We start from the raw sequence: 22,227 nt of genomic DNA, 5'->3' as shown, positions 1-22,227 counted from the left end.
CACAAAGCAGACAGCTTGTGCTGCCGGGCGGGACTGTAGCTTCATCCCTCTCCCCTCTCCTGCCTGAGTCCCACCCTTCTTCATACCGATTTCTGCACCTTTCTGGCCTCTGTGTGCCTTTGAGGGATAACAGAGGGCACAGCTCTCTGCGTGAATGGATATCTGGGGTGTATATCCAGTGAGAGACACAAGTTCTGAGGGAGTTAGAAGGATTGGGCCTGCAGGAGGATTTTAGGACCGGCTAAAAATTGTGAGTCAGGTGTCCAGGTGGGGCTATGACCAGAACCCAGGTGTGAGGGGAACGGAGGATTCAGGCCAAAGTTGCTGAGCTGGGCAAGAAAAGGGCAAGATGCATCGGGGTCGTGGAGATGTATTGGCGGCCCCTGCTCCCACCCACAGCAGTGTTCCAGGGCCAGAGAGACCGCGAAACCACGAAGAGTGTCTCTAAAAACATTTATTTTTAGGCGCAGGGGTCAGGTAACATCATCACATTTATGACAATAGGGCAGAAAACACAGGCTCTGCCTGGTTGAAAAGTCATGAGGTTGGAACAATCCCGTTTTTCTGCCTGTTTGCTTTTGGTGAACATTTTGGAGAGGGCAACATGATTATAATTTTGCACATCCTTGTGCCATGAACCCAGCCTCCTGCGGTTTCCATGTTCAGCTCTGCCCCGCAAGTGCTCCAACCCCCTTCTCTCTGCATCTCGGCCCCCGCCTCCAGCTGTGACTGGGGACACGTGAGGCAGGTCAAGTGATTTCGCTGAATGTGTCCCTCACCAGATGCGGGACTATTCTAGCATCTTCTCCAGGGCCACAGCATCCCTGCTTCTCCTGATAGTTTCACTAAGTGAGTTTCCAAGCAAGTCTTCTAACTATTCACATCCCAAAAGACTTAGTGGCAGACGTTGGATACAGAAACCCCTGTGGTGGGGGGCAGGGGGCAGGGCAGGGAGGGCATCAGGGTGCAGGGTAGGGGACAGGAGTGGGGCCCTTGCAGCCCCACCCTCCAACCGACAAACACAGCTTCTAGTTAATTCATTTCAGCTCTGATCTTATTCAAAGAAAGGGGTTCCAGATGTTTTAAAGTTTGCAAACCACCCATATAGTTTCCTTCCCTTCTTATTCAAATGAGAAAAACTGGGGTCTGGAAGGTGAAGGGGACTTGCTTGAAAGCAGGCAGCAAGCCAGGGATGAATTCCCAAATGGACCTCATGTTTCTGGATCCCCAGGCCATGCTCCCGCCACTGAGTACACGGGGATGATGCCACCCCGCTATTTCAGATCTGGAATGGCCAGGCTCAAGGCAGAAAGTTTAACTCCAAAGAGGACTCCAGAATGTCATGCCTAGCGGGAATGGCATGGGAGTGTGCCGTAGAAGCTAAGCAGGAGTAAGATCCCCAGGGCCCCCGGAACCGGCCAGCACCTTCCTTTACACAGCTAGGAGATTACCCGAGCAGCAGCCCTGTGGCGAAGGAAGGGGGCTGACAAGGGCCAGGTGCCCTGAGTTCTGGTCCTTCTCAGAGGTCTTCAGACCTTGGGCAGGCGCCTCCCTCTCAGAGCCTGGTTTCTTCATCTGAAAAGGGGAGGAGGGGACACCTATGTTCCCCCTGCCTGCTGTCTTCGAGTTGGGGTGACCACAGACAGAAAAGCACTTCATGAACTTGAAGGACAAGATACAAATGAGATCCCAATTCTGACTTTAAAAACTTTTTTTGAATCACCTGAGGGATCTGTTTTTTCACCCAGGTATTAAATACTCTTCTTATTAAAAAAAGAGAAAGAAATAGGGGCACCTGGGTGGCTCAGTCGTTAGGCATCTGCCTTCGGCTTGGGTCATGATCCCAGGGCCTACTCGGTGGGAAGCCTGCTTCTCCCTCTCCCTCTGCCCTGTTTGTGTTTCTCTCGCGCGGTGTCTCTGTCAAATAAACAGAGAAGATCTTTAAAAAAAAAAGAAAGAAAGAAAGAAAGTCAAAAGAAAGAAAGCCTTGTTTCTGGGTAAGGTCAAAACCTCTCTAAGTACAAGGTATTCGACTACACTCTAATCCCACAGCCCAGAGAAAGAAGCCCCTGACCCTGTTTCCTCAGTCTGACGTCCAGAAGACAGGGGTCCACTGCCCACCTGGTGAGAAAGTGCTGGGCTTGCTGACAAGGGGACATCTTGGTCCCCAAACACCTAGCCAAGGACTCCATCTGTTTAAGATGGGAAAATGGCAGGGAAAGGAGGAGCTCCGGCCTGCTCCACGGCCTCGTATGAAACCATGGCAACTGTTTTTGAGGGAATACCACTTAAAAAGAATGCTGAGACTTTGCCTCCCCTATTTTTCCCACAGGGTCACCTTACTCTAGGATGGCAGGACTTGAAGGGACACAGGAGGTATCTAGTCCAGAGGCCACATTCCCAGTGAGGATACAAAGGCCCAGAGAGGGGAGGGGCCCGTCCAGGTCACACAGCAAGTCGGAGAGCAGGCAGAGGACGGCATGATCCTACTCCCCCTCTCCTACAACACACACTAATCAGTCACAGACAAATGAGGTAAAGACTCCCGGCTGACACAGGCCTTCTTGTTCTAGCCCTTCAGAATTACAAGCATACCGCCAGGTGACCTTTCCTGGGAGGGGTTAGGTAAAAAAGAATTCTCACAGAGCAATTCATTTCGAAAGTATAAAAAAGCCACATGCAGTCTGGTTTCCCAATGCTTGCCCTGCTAAAAACTACATCTGCATACGAATCTAGTTTGCATCTAATTTGTAAAAACATACAAAAGGGGTCATCTACAAACATGGTTCCTCCAACTCTTCACAAGGAAAACGATGCATGACTTGACTCTTCCAACATCCCATCATCAATGTTTCTAAGACCCTAGAGGAAAGAGAGAAAAGGTTGAGAGGAAAGAAGCCTGATGTGTCACAATCAACTATGTGGTAAATGGAAAGGGTGGGGGGAATAATCCTTAACCCTAAATCTTCCTGGCCAGGGGAAGTACTGCTGAGAAGAGGGGCCTTGGGGGCATCCAAGAAGTACATGAGAGACCTGGGTAGACATTTCAGGGAGGAAGCGCTGAGCTTAATACAAGGAAGAACTTTCAACTAGTGGAAAACCCAAAGATGGATGTCTTATAGTAGTGAGCTCCACAGCACTGGAAGTATGTAAGTGAGAGCTGGCCAGTACAGCATGTTATAGGGGGAACTGAAGAACTGCGTGGCAATGGTCTTAAAATACCATGGTTCTTTGTAGCTCCCTTTTGAAAACTCATCTCTAACAGACTACATCCATAGCCTAGTACCATTGTGTGCGTATTTTAAAACTATATATTATTAAAAATTGTATACATATTTAAAACATAAAATATGTATAGAGACACACATACATAGGTACATACATATAAATGCACACAAGCATGCAGGACAAAATTCCTGATACGTGATATAACAACATACACTAGTACATGCCCATAAATAGCAGAGTATCAGGAGGGCAACTTTAGGAACCATCACCTGTCTGAATTCCTACTTGAGGATGTCCCCGCCTTCTCTCTCCGCGCCTGTTTCCCCCAAGCTCTAGCTACTTCCTCCACCATGCCACCTCCTCAGCGACCTCTCCTTTGCTGCCCCCAGTTTTAAACTGCCCCTCTGGCTTCAAACTCATACACGCCCCTCACTTCCTTAACATGGCACTTCTTGTATTTTAATGATGGTCACTGTTTTGGTTTTCTGTGCACCCCACAGAATGGACGGAAGGTCCTGCACGCAGAGGGTATCCCACAACAGTGGTGAAATGGGAGAGAAAGTGGCTTACAGCCACAGCAAATTCATGTGTGCCTATCCCTGAGCTTCCGTGACAGAGTAGCGCCCCCTACCGCATGGATGCTGGGACTGCCAGAGGTAAGACGATGTGTCATTCACCCTCTCCGAGCAGAATCTTTAAAGGGGATTGTGTATCTGTGGCTAAGTCTGTTGCTCATCCCCTCCGCCACAAGAATGGGCCTTGTGCACCTTGGGGCTGATCCTCTCGCTGGGTCCCTGTGTGATAAGACACATGGAGCAGAGCCACAGCCAGCCGACGGGCCACCACGACAAGGAATGTGAGCAACACAGAAACGTTGGTGGCTGTGCACCAGCCAGCTCCAGAGGTGGTCACGCAGCGCATGCTGGCTAATTAAGGGGCTTGTTTCCTAGGTTCACAGCCTACCTGTTGGCAGGGGACAGATGCAACCCCAGCTCTCACGCAGTGGCAGGGGCGGGGAGGCTGTAAGGACTACGAGCCAAGGGGCCAGGGGGATGCAGATTCTCCCTGACACGCTGTTGAGACGGGCGGTGCTGAGGACAGGGAGGTGAGGCCTGGAGACAGCAGAGCTGCCAGCAAGGATGCACCTGGGGTCAGCAAATGGAGCTCAGACTGTCTCCTCTGCTGGCCCGTTTTCACATGGTGCTGTCACAGTGACAGTGTCTGCTGTCTCTGTGTCCCCTCTAGGACTTGAAGGAAATGTTCTTTCAGCTTCAGAAACACAAAGCGACAGCTGGTCTTCCCTACCTGTGGAAACCGACAATGTGCACAGCCCTTGCGTTTGCACGCTCAGTGGGAGGCCCAGAGTGGTACGAACGTACTAGTGATTCTACCTGCTAGCTGTAACATGTTCCTACTCCCTGTTTGGTATTCCTCTGGTTTCCTTGCTTTATGTATTTTTCTTCTTTGTTACTATGCATCTTAGCAGCCATTTCAATCTCTTGTGACACGAGTGTATATACACTGAAAATGACTTAGTCCATAACATGTACGTTACCGCATCACAGGCGGTCATCCGGAGCTGGGAGGCGGGGGGCTGTGTGTTTACTCAGATCTAAAACTGTCACCGTGCCGTGCGACTGGGCCTCCCCAACCACGTTGGCTGAATGGCACAGGTACACTCCCTCATCTTCCTTCCTCAGAGGGTTGATCTAGAAGTAAAACAGGCAAGGTTATGTAGGTATATACGGCATGGCAAAATCGCCTCCTTGCTTAGTTCCTAATGATATGTCTTACTCTTTTTCAAAATAAGATAGAGCTCACTATTCCTCTTCTTGCCTTGACTGCCACGAGTTAACGTTTCTTCTCTGTGTCCTCTCTGTGGTGGCCCTCATTTTAATGTTTCCTTTGCATTCCTGCCTTTTACTGTGAGCTACCTGATCCTTTCATTATACATAACAAGGAAATTACTGCGAGTTAAAAGAACAAAAGTCTCCTGAACAAGGAATGACCCTCAAGTGTTCCCACTGGAGACAGCCTTACAAAATAACACCAGGGAGAACATTTTCCCCATACACCTTCTTGTAATAAAGAGGGGAAGGTGCTTGATTTGAAAAAATCACACAGACTCGACTGCATTCTGAGTGTCTGAGCTGGGTGGAGAAGTCACCAAGCCAGGCCGAGATGGGAGTGCGAGGATAGCGCGAACCCCCTCCGCCCCTCCGGGGGGCGGAGCCTGCTCTCACGCCCATACCTGCTCCCTCCTCTCTTGTTTCCTCTGGGCACAACCACCTCTGTCAGCCAGGAGCCACTCTACAGACCAGGCAGGGGGTATGCACACCACTCAGGGGGATGGGGTCACAGGGAAAAATCCATTTCTTGCCTTTCCCATTCTAGAGGCTGCCAGCATTCCTGGGCTTGTGGTCCTCTTCCTCCATCTTCAAAGCCAGAGAAGGTGGCTCCTGTCTTTCCCACACTGCCAGCTCTCTGGCTTCTTCCCTCCTCCTTCCCACTTCAGCATTTAAAGGGCTCTTGTGACTATATTGGACCCCTCCCCTCATAATCCAGGATAACTTCTTTATTAAAGTCAGCTGATGAGCACCCTTAGCTCCATCTACAACCTTTTTTTTTTTTTTTTTTTTAAAAAAGATTTTATTTATTTATTTATTTGACAGAGAGAAATCACAAGTAGATGGAGAGGCAGGCAGAGAGAGACAGAGGGAAGCAGGCTCCCCGCTGAGCAGAGAGCCCGATGCGGGACTCGATCCCAGCACCCTGAGATCATGACCTGAGCCGAAGGCAGCGGCTTAACCCACTGAGCCACCCAGGTGCCCCTCCATCTACAACCTTAATCCTCTCTTGCATATAGCGTATCCACGGATTCCAGGGATTAGGACGGGGACATCTCTCTGGGGCCATAATTCTGACCACCGCTGAAGATCACTTATGCTCCTGGGGGTGAAACTTCCCTCACAGTTAGTGCAGGGTCCCACCAGAAAAGGATAAGAACTTTGAAATGTATAACGTGCTATAAAAATATAAAGGGTGCTTTGTAAGAGCCGGTCAGTAATAGCCACTAATCCTAAACAAATGAGATACCCACCAAAATCCAGGCTGTGGCCTCGTGGACAGAAGGGCCCCCTCGCACCTGGACAGCGATATTGACATGGTCCCCGGGCAGATCCTCCAGTACCTGGGTACCCTCAGGAGACTGTGTGACCTACAGAGGACAGAAAAACCAGGAGTGGTTTAGAAAAAGTGCCTCTGGGTAAGAACCTCATCACATACATCCCTGCTGTCTTCATCTTCCTACTGACTCAAAGGCCAGACCCCCGGCCCTCACATTCCTATTAAAACGTCGGTGGTGGGGCGCCTGGGTGGCTCAGTGGGTTGAGCCGCTGCCTTCGGCTCAGGTCATGATCTCAGGGTCCTGGAATCGAGTCCCGCATCGGGCTCTCTGCTCAGCAGGGAGCCTGCTTCCTCCTCTCTCTCTCTCTCTGCCTGCCTCTCTGCCTACTTGTGATCTCTCTCTGTCAAATAAATAAATAAAATCTTTAAAAAAAAAAAAAACACGTCGGTGGCTTCATGAACCTAAATGTCTGTGCAGACAGCACCCCCTGCTGGACAGTAACGATGCAGACACCACCGCTATCTCTCAGAAGCGGTTCAGAGTTTCCTGGCCCTTAGTGGGGGCTGTTGACATAGGTAGACGATCATATGCTGTGATCCACACCAGTCTCTCCAAAATTGACCTGCAGGAAGAGCTAGTGTTGGAATGGGATTTGGGTAGTCTTTCTAAAACCCAGATCCTGTGAGGTAGGTTCTAACTTTGTTCCAGTGGATCTAGGAAAGATAAATAGATGAACTTTCTGGAGAGCAAAGTGGCTAGGGGGGCAAATGGCACAAAGAAAAATGGTGACTCCCCTGCTTTGGGGAGAGCTCTGGGGTGGAAGTTTTGAAGCATAAGCCTGAAGGTAGAAGAGTGACAGGTAAGATCTCTTTTTAAACCCTCTGCGCCGCATATAAAGACAGACACATCAACACACTTAGAGGAAACACCTCTCTCTCTCTCTCACACACACACACACACATACACACATATGGAATTCTTGGATGTAAATACCTTCCTCCATGTGATGACAGGCGTGGGCACAGCCCTCACCTCACAGGACATGTACACCTGGGCCCCGGTGACATTGTGAACACTTCTGGGTGGTGTGACGACCACAGGAGCTGGAGGAAGAAGACAAGAGATCACAACCTTTACCCTGCCAGGTTCCAAGCCATCGCACGTGGAAAATCCCCTGCCTGCAGAGAGCCTGTGGGGACGGTCCCCTGTGAGGGGAGCCGCAGCAGAGGAAAGCTCTCCACCCGCGAAGAGCACACTCAGAGGCACGGAAGCATGTTTCCCTCAGACCCGGGGGGACACCTCCATGTTTCCTCATCCAGCCCCTTTGTTCTACCAACAGGAAAACAGGAACCTGGAAAGGAAAGGCGACTTCCTAGATCGCCCGCCACGTCTGTGGCAGAGCCGGGGTCTCGTCACACTCCCGCCAAGGACCCCGGCTGCCATCTGCTTGCAGCTCAGCTACTCGAGACACAGAGCAGCTCAGGAGGGGCTGGTGTCACCTCCCCAGTGCCAAGTCTTGGAACAGATGGGCTTTTCTCCTTGCACGCGGAGGGCGGTCCAAAGAACAGGCCGAGCAGAACAGCTGTGTGCACGCGCCCAGACCCCCCCGCGGCCCGGCCCAGACGCTCATTTGCATATCGCAGACTCGCAGGCTCCTGGAGGCCCACGGCCCCCTCCCCAGGGGCAGGGCTGCAGGACCCGAAGGGCCCCCCCTTCACCAGAGTCATGGACACCTGGAGAGGGGTTACTTCCAGGACTGCCATCCCCAGGCAACGGGGCTCTGGGCTGTCAGAGCATTACAGAAAGGAGAAGGGAGGGTGTGGGTTGGCTGGCTGAGGCAGGGACTTTGCAGGCATCTGGGTTAGAAGTGCTTACCTGACACCCCACACCGCCCTCTCCTCCTGGTACCCACCACATTATCTGCTCACACGGATGCTATAAGAATCAAGTCCGGCCACCTCGGTGTTTGGGCCCTGCGTCCTGTCCCTCAGTAGACCTGCCCGCGCTGCATGGAAGGCACTCCCCAACTCCACGGGGGATGGCTCCCCCTCTTGCAGGACCTAGAGGGTTAGGGTACGTGTCCTAGTCCAGGACCAGCATGTCCGTACCCCTCTGAGCTGCTGGAGGACGGCCTGCTGGCAGTCCAGGTATGTCCACCGGCCTCCTCTAGACTGGGGCCATCCCTGCATCTGGCCCAGCAGTGTCTTGGACGAGATGCAGTGAGTAGGCCTGGGTTGGGGGAATCCTCCCTGCTCGGGTTTGCTCATCTGTTAAGATGGGGATAATGTCCCTTGCTCGTAGGGCCATTGAACTGATCTTACCATGTGATGAGTGTGACAGCAATGGTTTAAGTTAACAGGACATGTAAGTGGGCCTCAGAAGGCCTGGTATACACATGACTGGGTGAAGAAACACATGGCGAATGAGGAGAAAAAAACATTCCTTCTCTGGCCATCAAACCGCAGGGTCTACACTCTTGGGGCTTCCCCTGTGATTCACGGATGGCTCTGGAGAGGGAAAGGGACCTCACCTGCCTGGGTGCAGCTGCAATAAAAAAGGAGAGCAAAGGGAGGGAGAAGGCTGCAGGAGGAGGGGGAGGGAAAGGGGAGTGAAAGGGCACAGAAATAAGACTGGTCTGGCCCCTTCTGACAGAACTTGTCAAGCTGGTACCAAAAAAGATCTCTGGAAAATTGTCTTAGAACCAGAATCTCAAACTGGAGTGGCCAACTTCTCAGATCCTATGCCTGACCATCTGTGATCTACTTGCATGCCTCCACTGACAGAGAACTCACTACCTGCAGAGCCAGACGTTCCATCCTAGGAGAGCTCCATTGGTAAGAAAGCTTGTTTTCCTTCATCTGGAGCTAAAACCTATCTCCCCGTAACTCCCACATGTTGATCCCAGGGCTGCCGGACTGGAGCCCTACGGCCCCCTGGGTGCCCTACTAGCCTCCACTGAATACAGACACTATGCTCCCTGCCCCCAGGCTGCTTTCTTCCCCCTTATCCTGGTCACCCCAGTCCTTTAGTTGTGCCCATTTGATTGCCCCCTGAGCATCATGGCTTTACCCGCAACACTGAGTGTAGCCAAAGCCCTCTAATGAACTAAGGTCCTAGGCCTCTAACATCTCCCAAAGCAGCCAAGCCACCTGCAAAACTGCCACAAAGAACCACTGCACTCCTGCTTTCCAGTGGGGGGGGGGGGGCATCTGCAATATGACAAAGAGAGTCTAATTTATCCTCACCCTCCCGCCGACATGCCCTCCCCCCGGAGCCCAACAGTCTTCAAATGGCTCACTGGGGGAACAATCAGAACCGTGTCATATTCCAAAGCCCTCAATGGATTCCAAAGGGACACTCAATCAACATGTTTTACTTTCATTCATGTAAAGTCATAAATTTTAAATGAGATTTCATCAATCCCTTTCAGGCCTAAATGAATAAACCAGTAAATCACATTTCAACGGTCTCTCTCCTCAAATTTCCCTCTCCCCCCTTTGAAGACTGTCCTGGAAATGCTGTCTTTGCTACTGATCTTGTGGCAGAAAATAGCACTTGTTTGACAAAGGAGCCCCCAGCTTTTGATGATAAAGTAACATTCAAATTTTTATTTATTTTAAAATTTACATATAGCATATTTATTCCTTGTGGAATGCAGCTCTTGGGTTTTGACAAAGGCCTACGGTCGTGTAACCACCACCACAACCAAGATCTAGAAGAGTCCAGTCCGTGTCAAGAAATTTCCTCAGGCTGCTCCCTGTCATAGTAATCTGGTTTTAATATTAACATATCTGCTTTTAAATGTAAAATGTTTTTATCCATAATAGCCCTTCGGAATCAGCCATCATCATCATCATCATCATCATCATCATCATTACAGCAATAACAGTGATAATGCCACCACCTAATTCTGAGAGCCTGCTGTGTGCTAGGCACTCTCGTCTGCTCACAGAGATTAACCTGTTCTATCTTTCCAGCAATTTCATCAGCTGTGGAGCTAGGTAGGGTTCCTTGGGTTTAGACAGTTGGGCAAGTCTTGGAGCGCAGGTTCTAGCTCTGAGATTTGTCCCAAAGTCTTGCCCTCTACTTAGATGACACTTCCATGTACCCTGCTCAGCCAGTGCTTTTATCCCCATTTTATGGACAAGAAAACCAAGGCTCAGAACAGTGAAGCGCCTGGAGGAGCAGGGACTCAAACCCAGGTACCCTGATTCCATCAACTCTTCACCGAGTTTTAAAGTGAATCATCTGTTGTCTGGATGGACTCCATTCCAGAACAAGAATGAGTTCCTTAGGGACTGTGTTGGGGGAGCCCCAAGACAATTCCCAGGTTGAGTGATTTGCTAGGAGGACTCAGAGGCCTCAGTGGTATGACTCAGAGCTTGACTTACTACTGTGACAGGAGACAAAGCAAACAGCAAAAGGAAAAGCGGCTCACGGGGTAAAGACAGGGAGCCCAGGCAAAGCTTCCACGCGCTGCTCCCAAAGGACCCCACAGGACACCCGGGATCCCCCAGCCGTGAATGGTGACAACACGTGCGAAACGCTATCTGCCAGGGAGGCTCACTGGAGACTCTGAGTCCGGGATTTTTGTTGGGGGCACGTCACCAGGGCCTCCTTGCTCAGCATGTACCCAAATTCCAGGGTCCCGGAAGGAAAGCAGGCATGCAGCATAAAAAACGGTGTTGGCCCAAACAGCTCAGGCCAAAAGTCACTCTTATCACTGAGGGAACAGCGGGAATTGTCCCCAAACCCAAGTTCCCAGACGCCAGCCAAGGGTCAGCCTGGCCAGCAGGCCCTTCTAAGGATAGTCTCAAGCCTGCTCTGTTTACTCTCTTCTGCACAGGAAAAAATCCTCCACACCCCCCTCCCCCCGGGAGCAGCTCTCGTGAAAACACTATTAAATGGGTGATACGTCATCTATACTCACAGGACATTCATCTTATTGTCCCTGATGGCTCATTTGAGTGTGGTGCTGGGCTGTTCGATGTCATGACTACCACAGGCAGGATGCACCCAGGTTCAAATCCTGTCTTTGCCACGCCCCAGTGCTGCGACTTGGTCTCAGTTTCTTCTTTAAAATGGGCACAGGCACCTGTTTTTCTTCTTCTCCCCTCTCCTCTCCTCCTCTCTCCATAAACTACTGGGAGGAGGAAATACAAGACCCCTTGCAAACTGTAAAAGACTTCCACAGAGAGACCTGAGGACTTGACTGGCTGTTCTGCCTCATGGGGATCTCCTCAAAGTGCCTGGCCTGTTCCAGAGTCCCTCCTGGCTCCAGAGAGCAGGCCTCTGGGTGGGCTCTGCTGGAAGGCTCCAGAGGCCATGCCCACAGCCCTTGTTCTGGAGAGCCTGGGGCACAGCCTGTCACCTCACGTTTGCACTTTCTTTTCTACCTGCTTGTAACAAGAGTAATGTGGATTTCAAGAGGGAGCTTGGTGCCTGGTGGGTGCCTGGCCCAGTCTGTGGACATGCCAGCTTCGTCTCTCTAGCTCTTTCTTGCTAAGGACTTGTCTCCTTCTGTCCCTGCCAGCAACAGCTCACGAAAAGCTGGGAGGGCACCAATCCACCCATCAGGTGACGGAATAGTCACCCACAGGCGTACCCACCTGCGATGGGATCCCAGTGCCAACCACAGGGACTTGGACAAGCCATTAACCATTTTGTTCTTGTCTGCAAATGAAGACAGTGACTGCTACCCCACATCCTCTGGGGTGAAGGGAGAGGACAGATGTGACTGAATTATTAACCATGGGGGTCTGTACGAGTGAGAGGGGCCGACGGTTATTCCAGTGTGTGGATATCTGTTCCGCCCCAACATGGTCAACCTAGGTATGTCCTTGACGGCTAGAATGTAAGATCTTCGCACATGCTTCTGAGGTTTCTTTCAAGTTAATGGTGCCCAGGAAAGAAAGAATTTCAAAAGTCATCCCCCAGGACCCCATCTGCTTGTACAAAGAAGTGCACAACCGAAGAGTTTAATCATCGACGCATTGAGCGGCCCTGATAATTTATGCTAATAGTCATGTTCGGGTGTGGAAGGAGAAACAGCTTAAGCCGGCTTCCTGCAGCCTGTGCCTCCCACCCCCTCCCTCAGCATGAAAGGCTTTTGAGCACGAGGCCCCCCTTCTTTGTCCCTCTCACAAAGTGGCGTTCGCAGCCTCTCCTGGTTACCTGGTAACACGCGCCTTGCACAGACTGCGATTTCTAAGCGGAGCCAGAATGTCAACGGAGGGTGGTGAATTTTCTAAGATTCAGGATCTCAGGAGCTCACTGAAGCTTTGGGGCCTGGTGCCCTGGTGGGTAGTGGCCCGGGACCCTGTTCCAACCTAATTTAGCATTCAGAACCTGCTATCAACCTGCTACCTACAGGTTCCCACCCCTCTCCCGTCGGCCAACGGTCAGGATGCATGCACAGCTTTTTCAAGTAATGATAGTGGCGACAACAATGCCGTGCCACTTAACAGCAAAGAAATGAAACCAGTAACTTAGTACAGAACGAAGCTTCACCCCTCAGCCAGGGCTCAAGGCTGGCCATGCCCCTGCCCACGCCACTCTGAGCCTCGCCGCCTTCCCCAACCATGACCCTGGGGAGCTGCCCGGCAGCCCTGGGTCACACCCACCAGGGGACGTCCCCTACCTGCTTTTATCTTCCCATCCCCCTTTCTCCCCAAGAATTTTCTACAAGTCCTCCAGGGTTCCCCGAGATGTCTTCCCTTCTGTGAAGCAATCCCCACTCCTCTCAGGGGCCATCCCCCAGTGCTAAGCAGGGGAGCCAGCAGCAGGCACCGGGCGGAAAACAGGAGGGTGATGGATCGGGACCGAAAAAACCCTCAAGATTCAAGGGTGGCCAATTTGGAGCCCCCTTCTAATCAGGTGGCCAGAGAGCTAGAGGTGTGTGGCTCTGCCTGAAAAGGGCCAGGCATAACCAGGCTGGGGCCCCACCTCGGCTAGGAGCTAGTCACGCAGCTCCCTGTAATTCCCTTCTGTGTGCCTCAGTTTTCCCTTCCATTAAATCGGAGTGAGATCAGGCCAGGGTAGTTGTGAAAACTGAGTAGGAAGATGGGAAGCAACAGCGATTCCCAACAGTAAAGAATGAATAGTTTTAAAAAACAAATGATTCCTATGCTGGAATTGGGCATGTCTTCATTCAATGCGTTAATCAAAGGATTGCCCTAATTAATAGGCATGAGGGGGCGGTTTCAGATCATAGGCAAAGGCCAGAATTTAAGCCTGAAAGTGGTTTGCAAACGCCCCTCCGAAGTATGAGTGAGAACACTTCCCAACCTGTGCGGAACCTGATAAATATTTATCGAGGTCTCCTTCCGTTCAAGTCAGGTGCTCGCTTACTGAAGGGTAGGTGAGAGCTGGGGAGGGGTGATTTTATTAACCATATTGAGGCAGAACAGCTGCTGCTAAGACTCAGCCCATTTCCCTTTCACCAGGGTCCCTGGGGGCATTGTTAAAAAGTGCCCCTGCTGCGTCCTCTCAATAAAGGATGGCTTTGGGGCAACCCAGAATGAGGTGCCACTGGGGCTGGCTGGGAAAGATGTCCCTGTCCACACTGCCACGCTTCCCCAGGACACCAGCGCAGGGCCACACAAACATTTCAGGACACAAAGAGAGGGGACAACAGTGCCCGGGGCTGTGGCAGATGACACAATTGCGGTGGGGGGAGGGGAGGAGAGCTGAATTCTGGGGAGGCCCGTTGCCTGTCACTAACGGGATCATTAAAAGCAGTTTCTGACTTTCCTTCCTTTTGGCCCCTTGGACATCTTTCCTCGCCGGGCCTGTGCCTGGGGTGGGCCTCAGAGCCCATAGATTAGAGAGGAGGGGCTGTCACATTTACTTGTCATTTGGTAATTTTCTATGAATTAGGGGTATGGGGTTGCCATCTGCCATCTGGCCGTGCTCTGGTAACCATGGCAACCACCACCTGCCTGACTTAACACTCTCAAGTCCTGTCCTGAAAGAACACTACAGAGGGCACTCAGGTCCTGGATGCTGGTCAGGCTTTACTGGTCACCCTGGCTGTGTCCCCTGCCCTCTGGGTCTCAGGCTCCTCTGCAGCAGAGCAGATTCCGTCTGTATGTCTTCAAGGAGGCTCGGTCTCAGGAAAAGAACAACACTCCAGGGAGAAATCATCTGAGACTATCAGCATCCGTTAGATCCTGGGGACTTGGTCAGCATTTCTTGCGTCTCCAGCGTGTGGAGTGAAACTGTGACTTGTCTGGAGACAAAGAGAACTGCCTGTGAATTAACTGCTAGGGAAGGCAGATGATAAAAAGGAGTGAAAGGAACTGGAGGAAGGAAGGAGGCAGGACTGTTTAAATGCCACAGACCAGAAACAAAGATTCCAAGTGGAAGGGACCTCAACCGTGGCTCCACAGGGCTGACGGGGCCCAGAGAGGGGCAGGGACCTGCCCAAGGTTGCTCAGGGAACCAGCAGCAGCAGATCGGGAAGCACTTGCCAGCTCTTTCCTCCACTGGAAGCTCCGGCCAGGAATAGCCAAAAATGTCTTTCCCATGCTGTGGGACTGCCTCAGCCCCCTCAGTGGGCAACGGATCGGTTTTGTGATGCCCAGGACAGGAGCCTTCTTTCCCCATCCCCAGCAGCCCCCTGGGTCTCCTGCACTTCAGTGCACGTACCTGGAATGCTTGGGCGGAAATAATACTAGAATTTCTCCAAGGCCTGGAAAAGGTTGTCCCCTACCCTCAAGGCTTCCCTGTTGGAGCTAAAGTCATTACACCGACTTACGCATTTAGGTCTAGATTTGGGTCTCCAGGCCTAAGTCAGAACCTCAAGCCAGGTTCCTTGGGACTTCCGGTCCACAAGCTCACTCACCCTCAACTCTCCACTGCCCGCTCCAGGCAGTGAAGATGGGGCAGCTCTCCAAAACCTAATGGGCCTCAGGGTGCTCCACTGGGCATCCGTATACTGATGCTGTTAGTCTATTTTTGTTTGAGTTTTAAAAAGTTACTTATAGAGGTGGGCAATCACGGCACCCATACATGACTTTCCTGGGACCGTAACGAACCTGAAGCGTCTAGGAACCCAGCAATGAATACATTTCCATTCCTTTACCCGCCAAATCATATGAGCCTTAGACCCACAAAACCCAGGTTTGGCCCTGATGGCACCATCATCTTTTCAGAACTTAGGTCCTTAAAGATCTTACCTGTCCTGGGTGGGAGATTCCTCAGGGTCTCCCAGCAGGGCCCTAACCTGTGGTTCTCGCCCAGTGATTCCTGACGCCCTGTCTGGAGCTCCTCCTCCTCTGGCATCTTCATCTTACCTCCCTCTCCGCTCCCAAACCTGACCCTGGCCTGGCTCGCTGCTGGTCTCGGGGGACTTACACCCAGCAGGACACCCCCTCCCCCAACTCCCAGTCTGGGGGAGGCATGCATGGCAGGCCTGCACAGAACTGCACGCCTTTTGGTAGTTAAGTACCAAAATAGGCAGTAGGCTCACCAAAATTCTGACCAGCTCAAGGGCTTGTATCTCCATGAGCCTGGGAAGGGGTGAAGGATGTGGATTCCTGCCCCAAGCTCCTGGCGAGGTAAGAAAAACTACTTCCGAAGAGGTAACTGAGGCTCTCAGTCATGGTGCATGCAGGCATCCTCTGCCCCACATTTCAGAGGGCTGGGGTCCCTTTTTCTCCTCCTGTCCCAGCACCGCACGGCAGAAGCCACACTCACCAAATTCGCAGGGGCCCTCCCACGCCTTGTGCAGGTGGCCGGGGTGCGGGCGGGGCGCGTGCCGGGCGCGCAGGCGCAGCGCGCAGATGCTGGGGTAGGAGCGGCCGTCGGAGCCGCAGACGGCGCCGCGCTGCGCGCACACACAGAGCCCCGTGCCCTCGGGCGCCGCCCCCGCGGCGCGGCTGGCGCACACCAGGCCGGGGCCACAGCGCGCGCCGGCCCGCCCCCCGCAGCTCGCTCCCTCTGCGCCCAGACAGCGCACGCAGCAGCCGCACTCGTCGCGCGCCGCAATCCCGGGCGCAGGGCAGCGCGCGGGCGCCGGGCAGCGCTCCGGCAGGCACGGACCGCACTCGGGGCGCCGGCCGCCGGTGGCGCGGAATCCGAGACCTTGGGCCAGCGGCGGCAGCAGCAGCACCAGCAGCAGCGGGAAGAGCGAGGGTGAGCGTGGCATGGTCTGCTTCGCGACGGCAGTGGCGCCTCTGCTTCGCGCTGTGCTTTGCGCGCGCCGCCACCCCGCCCGCCTCCCGGCCGCTGATTGGCCGGGCCTTCGCCGCGGGGCGCCGCAGCCGGCTGCCGGGCCCGGGAGCAGCGCGGCGGGGCGGGCTCGCGGACGCTCGGGTTCCCAGCTAGAGTGATGTCCCGACACCTGCTCTCGTGGACCCAGTGGCCTCTTGGAGAAACTGGCCCACTTCGGGCGGGAACTTGCTCGAGGTCGCTCGGGTAGCGCCAGGATCCAGATCCAAGGCTAACTCCAGATTTTATGTACCTTGATCCCCCCAGAAGGATGCGCTTCGTAATTTTATTTTGCATTTGGTAGTTTTCAAAGTTTTATTTTAAAGAGGGAATATGCGGTTTAAAATTTCAGAGGTTACAAATAGGTTGTAATGATGAAAAGAGTTTCCCTTCCACCCTGTGACCCAGTGTCCCAACCCAACCTCAGGACGCCGCTTGTTATCAGATTCTTGTGTCTTTGCAGAAATTTTGTATGCCCATTAAAGCCTGTATGAGTGTAGAGCTCCTCCCTTTAAACACAGATACACGCACACACACAGACATACACACACACACAGAGTCGTGTGCCCTGCGCATTACTCTGCACTTGGTTTTTCCATCTATGGTTATTTCCCATAGCTCCCCTACCTCTTATCATGTCTTGTACAAACAATGGAGCATTGTTTAATTGTTTTTCTCCCCTGAATGCTACTAAAGTCATGGTCTATTTCACAGTCAAAAGTGACTATGGTGGTGATGAGATCTGGTGATCTGTTTTGGACTGGTGTCAGGCTTTTAAACTTGGCGCCGTGCTTAATTGCACAAAAAACGCAATCAGTTAGCCAGTTGTTTTGTGTGCTTTTGTTAGTAGGAGTAGTGCTGTGATGTATGTCCTGACCCACGTCTCCTGTTAGTGGGGGGTGGAAAGACATGATAGAATGTAGCCAGCTAAGTATTCATGCGCCGCCTGCCGGCAGTCAGGCTCTGTGTATCCCATCCCTGGCCCAGCCCTGGCGGGGGGGACACACACAGGAACACTTACGGGTTCCTGATTGCTGGAGTTGGTTGTGTGGCCGCATGAAGGCATGGAATGGAGGGAGGGACTTGCTGACCCAGCTGTATGGATGGCTTTTCCTGCTCACCCTTTAATCCTCATTTGCCTTGTGGGGTTTTCTTCCTTTTCCCAACGCTTAGAGTTGGAGAAGCCTCTTGGTTTGGTGTCCATTTCCTTGAAAATGGCCTACGAGCCCGGAGCCCAATGAACTCTGGTTCCCACACTGTGGGCACATCTGTGGGCCCCTTAAGATTATAGGAAAAAGAAAAGATGAGTTCTCCTGGCAGGGAAGGGGGTTGAGGCCCCTCTATTGTCCGCCAGGTAGTGAGCTCCCTTGATGTTCTGTGTCCTCTGCTCACAGCTGGCACACACGGGAGGCTAGCTTATCCAGCACCTTGGGTGGGTGCACGCACACTCAGCAGCTGCTGAAGTGGCATGAATGTCCCAGTCTGAGGAGTTAAGGTGAGGAGAGCTTTCTCCATAAATGGGCCACAGTCTTGAATTTCAAGCTTAACCGTCAGACCAATCAGAAAAGACATTGATCCAGGCTGAGGGAAAACAAAATCTCTGTCTCCAGGTCTCTGGTGGGACATTCCAGAGCAGAGAGAGGGGTGGGTTTTCATGCATGAGGGGTGGGAGTTATGGAGGGACAGATTTCAACTCAGTCCTGTGTAAGAAGGAACATCACAAGATACGGAGCTCTGCAAAAATGAAATTAGATGCTGAGCTGCCAAGATATGATAGAGGGTTTGCCCTCCTGCTGTAAACAATTATAAAACTCACACAAATGAACACAACAACAGTGTGTAGGTACTGGTTTTGGAATGGGGATATCTGGGGGGACCCAGATGAAGCAGATGAAGTTGAGAATCTTGAGCTCTGAGTTATTCTGAGCCTCCCCCACCCCCACTGGAAGCAGTCTGCAGATTATGTCTGAGATTTGCTTTCCCTTGTTTAAGGACCCTGTGAAGGGCTGTTTCCTCGCAAGTCATAACTTTTCTCTTCAAGACCTACCTCACATGCCTCTTGTCATCACTAGACTCACAACTGGCATTAGAGTTCCATATGCTTGAGAAGGGCAAGTACAAACTCCAGTGTGAGAGAATATAGCTTCTATACCACAAGAACGCCAAGATTTTGCTAAATTACATTGTAGCAACTTGGGGAGTATGTGCCAGAATGGATTCTAAGGATGGAAGACCAAAGAGAACAGAACGTAACTTTTACTGAGTCCATAGAGGTGCACTTACCTGAGATTCTGGATTCAGTGTGTTGGCCTGTGTAGCTCGAAGTGACTCTGTCTTTACTAAGCTGTTTAAGTGAAACTGAGGCTTAATGATCTGCATTTAGTTAATTTGAGATGCCAGTACTTCCCTAGTGTGTTGCAAAGGAAGAGATGAAAAGGCTTAGAGGTAGGGGTGCTTGGGTGGCTCAGTGGGTTAAGCCTCTGCTTTCTGCTCAGGTCATGATCCCAGGGTCCTGGGATTGAGCCCCACATCGGGCTCCCTGTTTGGTAGGGAACCTGCTTCTCCCTCTCCCTGCTGTTCCCACAGCTTGTGAGCACAAGCACTCTCTCTCAAATAAATAAATACATCTTTATTTAAAAAATGTGCAGTCACTAGACACATTAGGCAATGGACAGAATCCCAGCATCAGTTCTGTGACACATGGAGGAAGGGCTTTTATAAGAGGCAGGGCCACATGAAAGCCTCTGGAACTTTCCTTTTTTTACCAGGAGAGTTATTAGCTGCCATCAGTTTCCTCATAAATAATTGAAAGAGAAGTCACCTTGCCATGGGGAGGATTCATTTTCTTAGAAGGCCGCACAGCGTACTTACTTGAGTAAAGCATTTGCCTCCTTTTAGTAGGCCCTTGGCTTTACTCCTTTCAAAGTAACAGTGTGTCATTATTGTGCTGAGTATTTGGTCTCTTCCTGACCTGTTGCCAACACAAACCTGTGCAGCTGACCCTTGAACAGTGCAGATTTCAACTGTGCAGATCCACTTATGTGCAGATTTCTTTCTTTCTTTCTTTTTTTCTTTCTTTCTTTCTTTCTTTCTTTCTTTCTTTCTTTCTTTTTTTTAAAAGAATTTTATTAATTTGAGAGAGAACACAAGCAGGGGGAGCAGCAGAGGGAGAGGGAGAAGCAGGCTTCCTGCTGAGCAGGGAACCCAGTGTGGGGCTCCATCCCAGGATTCTGGGACCATGACCTGAGCTAAAGGCAGACACTTAGCTGACTGAGCCACCCAGGTGCCCCGCAGATTTCTTTTATAGTATAGTACCATAAATGTGTTTTCCTCGTGATTTTTGTTAATAACATTTTCTTTTCTCTAGCTTACTTTATTGTAAGAATTTGTTATTCAATAGATATTCAATAGATAAGACATAGGAAATATGTGTCAGTCTGCATTATCAGTAAAGCTTCTTCCTTTTTTTTTTTTTTTTAGATTTTATTTATTTGTCAGAGAGAGAGAGAGAGAGAGCGCACAGGCAGAGTGGCAGAGGGAGAAGCAGGCTCCCTGCGGAGCAAGGAGCCCGATGTAGGACTCCATCCCAGGACGCTGGGATCATGACCTGAACCGAAGGCAGCCGCCTAACCAACTGAGCCACCCAGGCGTCCCTCAGTAAAGCTTCTGATCCACAGTAATCGATCAGTAGTTACGTTTCGGGGAGGCAAAAGCTCTATGCAGATTTTCAGTGATGTGGATGGTCAAGGCCCCTACCCCTTCCATGCAGTTCCAGGGTTGACTGTAGTTGGTTTTTCTCAACCAGGGATGGTTTTCTGTTCCTCTTGCTCCATCATGTCTGTGATCTGCCAATTCTTTCATTCATTCCTCATCCAGCGGGCTCTCCAAGGATCTGCTATTGCTTACCAGACTTAGGTGGGACACCGGGGATTAGATGAGTAAGCCCATCGCTGTGTGCTCAGCCCGCCTTCCTGAGGAAGGCGGGCTGGAAGCCATTTCAATGCCATAAATGTGACTGCATACAGAGAAGTTCTGGGGGAAAGGAGTCCACCTTCTGGGAAAAAAAATTTTTTTTTCCTCTAGAAAAAATGCTCTTTAAACTGAGCCTTGAGGGGCCAGTGAGGGCTTGGAAACATGGAATCCAGGCCTGAACCTCACAGCTCGGGTCTGTGTTGCTGACAGACTGCCACCTTAAAGACACCTTAAAGGTGGGGAGGAAAGGGAGAGCCAGAGGAGGATAAGTCTTTGAGGGCAGTCCCTGGTTCTCTGTTTTTGCCTTCTGCATCTTTCCCAAAGCTTCCACCAAATGCAAGGTTAGTGTGGCCGCCGCCGTGTACATTGCCACCTTGTGGACAATGTGGGGATTACAGGTCTCGAAATGACCTTGCTCCGCATTCATTAGTTCAGTCATTCCTAGTAACTGGAGTGAACCAATGTGCTGGCATAAAGCACTCTTGGTTAGGTGAAGAGAACAGAAATGGGTCACTGTGTCCTCAGCGATATGAGTCTGTCTAAAGCAATGGAGAGATCAGGGAAAGCTTCACAGGTGACGTCCCAGCAGGGTCAGATAAGGAGAAAGGGTCTTTAGAGAGCACCTCTGACATCCTCACTTTACAGATGGGGGGACTGCAGCACAGAATGGGAAGAAACTTGCTCGAAGTTACAGAGCCCTGCAGGGCAGAGTTGAGGGGAGGACCGAGGCCTCTGGGTATCCCAGCATAGAACTCCTTTTCCGGTACATGGTGGGCCTTGGTTAACATGGGTTCTCCTCCTGGTGCTCCAGAAATGGTCTTTGCAGGGTCGGATCTGCTGCTCCGGTCTGTCCTTGCTCAGCCCCAGCCCAGCCATTTGTCCCAGTCCGCCTTCTGGAGCCATAATCTCGTTCTGTCTTCCATCTGTGAGCAATTGCAAAGCACCAGACCCCTCCCCAGGAGGGACACTGTGCCTAAGCCAGGATCTTGGCCAATGTGGGAAGAGGGCCCAAGGTGTGTCCCTAGAGTTCCTGTCCTCAGGGACTGACATCCTTCTTGGCACACAGGTGCTTTGTAAATATTTGTGAGAAGAATGAACAGGTGAGGGCAGGGGAAGTAGATGGCACCTGAGGGGAGAGTCCAGATCTTTTTCAGACTTTTTCAGAGTTGAGTCTAGTCTGGGAAGATAAATTGGGAAGATGAATCAGGTCACAAAGGTCACTGAATGCCAGGTTCAAGAGTTTGCCTTCATTCTGCCAGCAGGGGGAGCCATCTTGCCTGTGATGGAGAAGGGGCTGGATTGGACTATAGATTTGTTTCCTTCTTTTTCAAAGTGAGAAAAATCATCGCTAGTCAAGGGCATACCTGCCCCAGAAAGCCGTCATTGCTACCTAATGGAGAGATTACACTAGATCACCTGGATACCTGGGTTCTTTTGTTTCTAAATTTAATAATTAAGCCAGCCGTATGTCTTTGGAATAAATAGAGGCTGTCTTGATTAGCTCCCAACGCTCAGGAAAGACTCACAGCCTTTGTGATGCCCTGCTGAATTCCTTCCTGGCTGTCACCAGACTCTGAACCCTGCTGAATACCCGGCAGCAAGACAGTAAGCCTGCCTGACCTGGGTTCCAAGGTAGTTCCTCTTCTCTTTCCTCACCGTCTCATTGCATGGCTCCCAGATGGAGGTCT

At 51.5% G+C, this 22,227-nt stretch overlaps 1 protein-coding gene across 1 annotated transcript; it reads right to left on the bottom strand.

The window, feature by feature from the left end:
* Positions 1-1,911: 1,911 nt before the first annotated feature.
* Positions 1,912-16,576, bottom strand: IGFBPL1 (insulin like growth factor binding protein like 1). The gene is made up of 5 exons (XM_032308563.1): positions 16,055-16,576; positions 7,349-7,458; positions 6,329-6,445; positions 4,784-4,937; positions 1,912-2,862 (listed from the first exon to the last, which is right to left on the bottom strand). Exons 1-4 carry the CDS (start codon positions 16,503-16,505, stop codon positions 4,788-4,790), a joined length of 828 nt encoding a protein of 275 aa, XP_032164454.1. The 5' UTR covers positions 16,506-16,576; the 3' UTR covers positions 1,912-2,862; positions 4,784-4,787.
* Between the last annotated feature and the right edge of the window lie 5,651 nt (positions 16,577-22,227).

This window comes from Mustela erminea, chromosome 12, assembly GCF_009829155.1.
Source record: "Mustela erminea isolate mMusErm1 chromosome 12, mMusErm1.Pri, whole genome shotgun sequence".
NCBI classification, from domain to species: domain Eukaryota; kingdom Metazoa; phylum Chordata; class Mammalia; order Carnivora; family Mustelidae; genus Mustela; species Mustela erminea.
The sequence above is the reverse complement of the archived record's forward strand: the minus strand, read 5'-3'. Positions and strand labels throughout refer to the sequence as shown.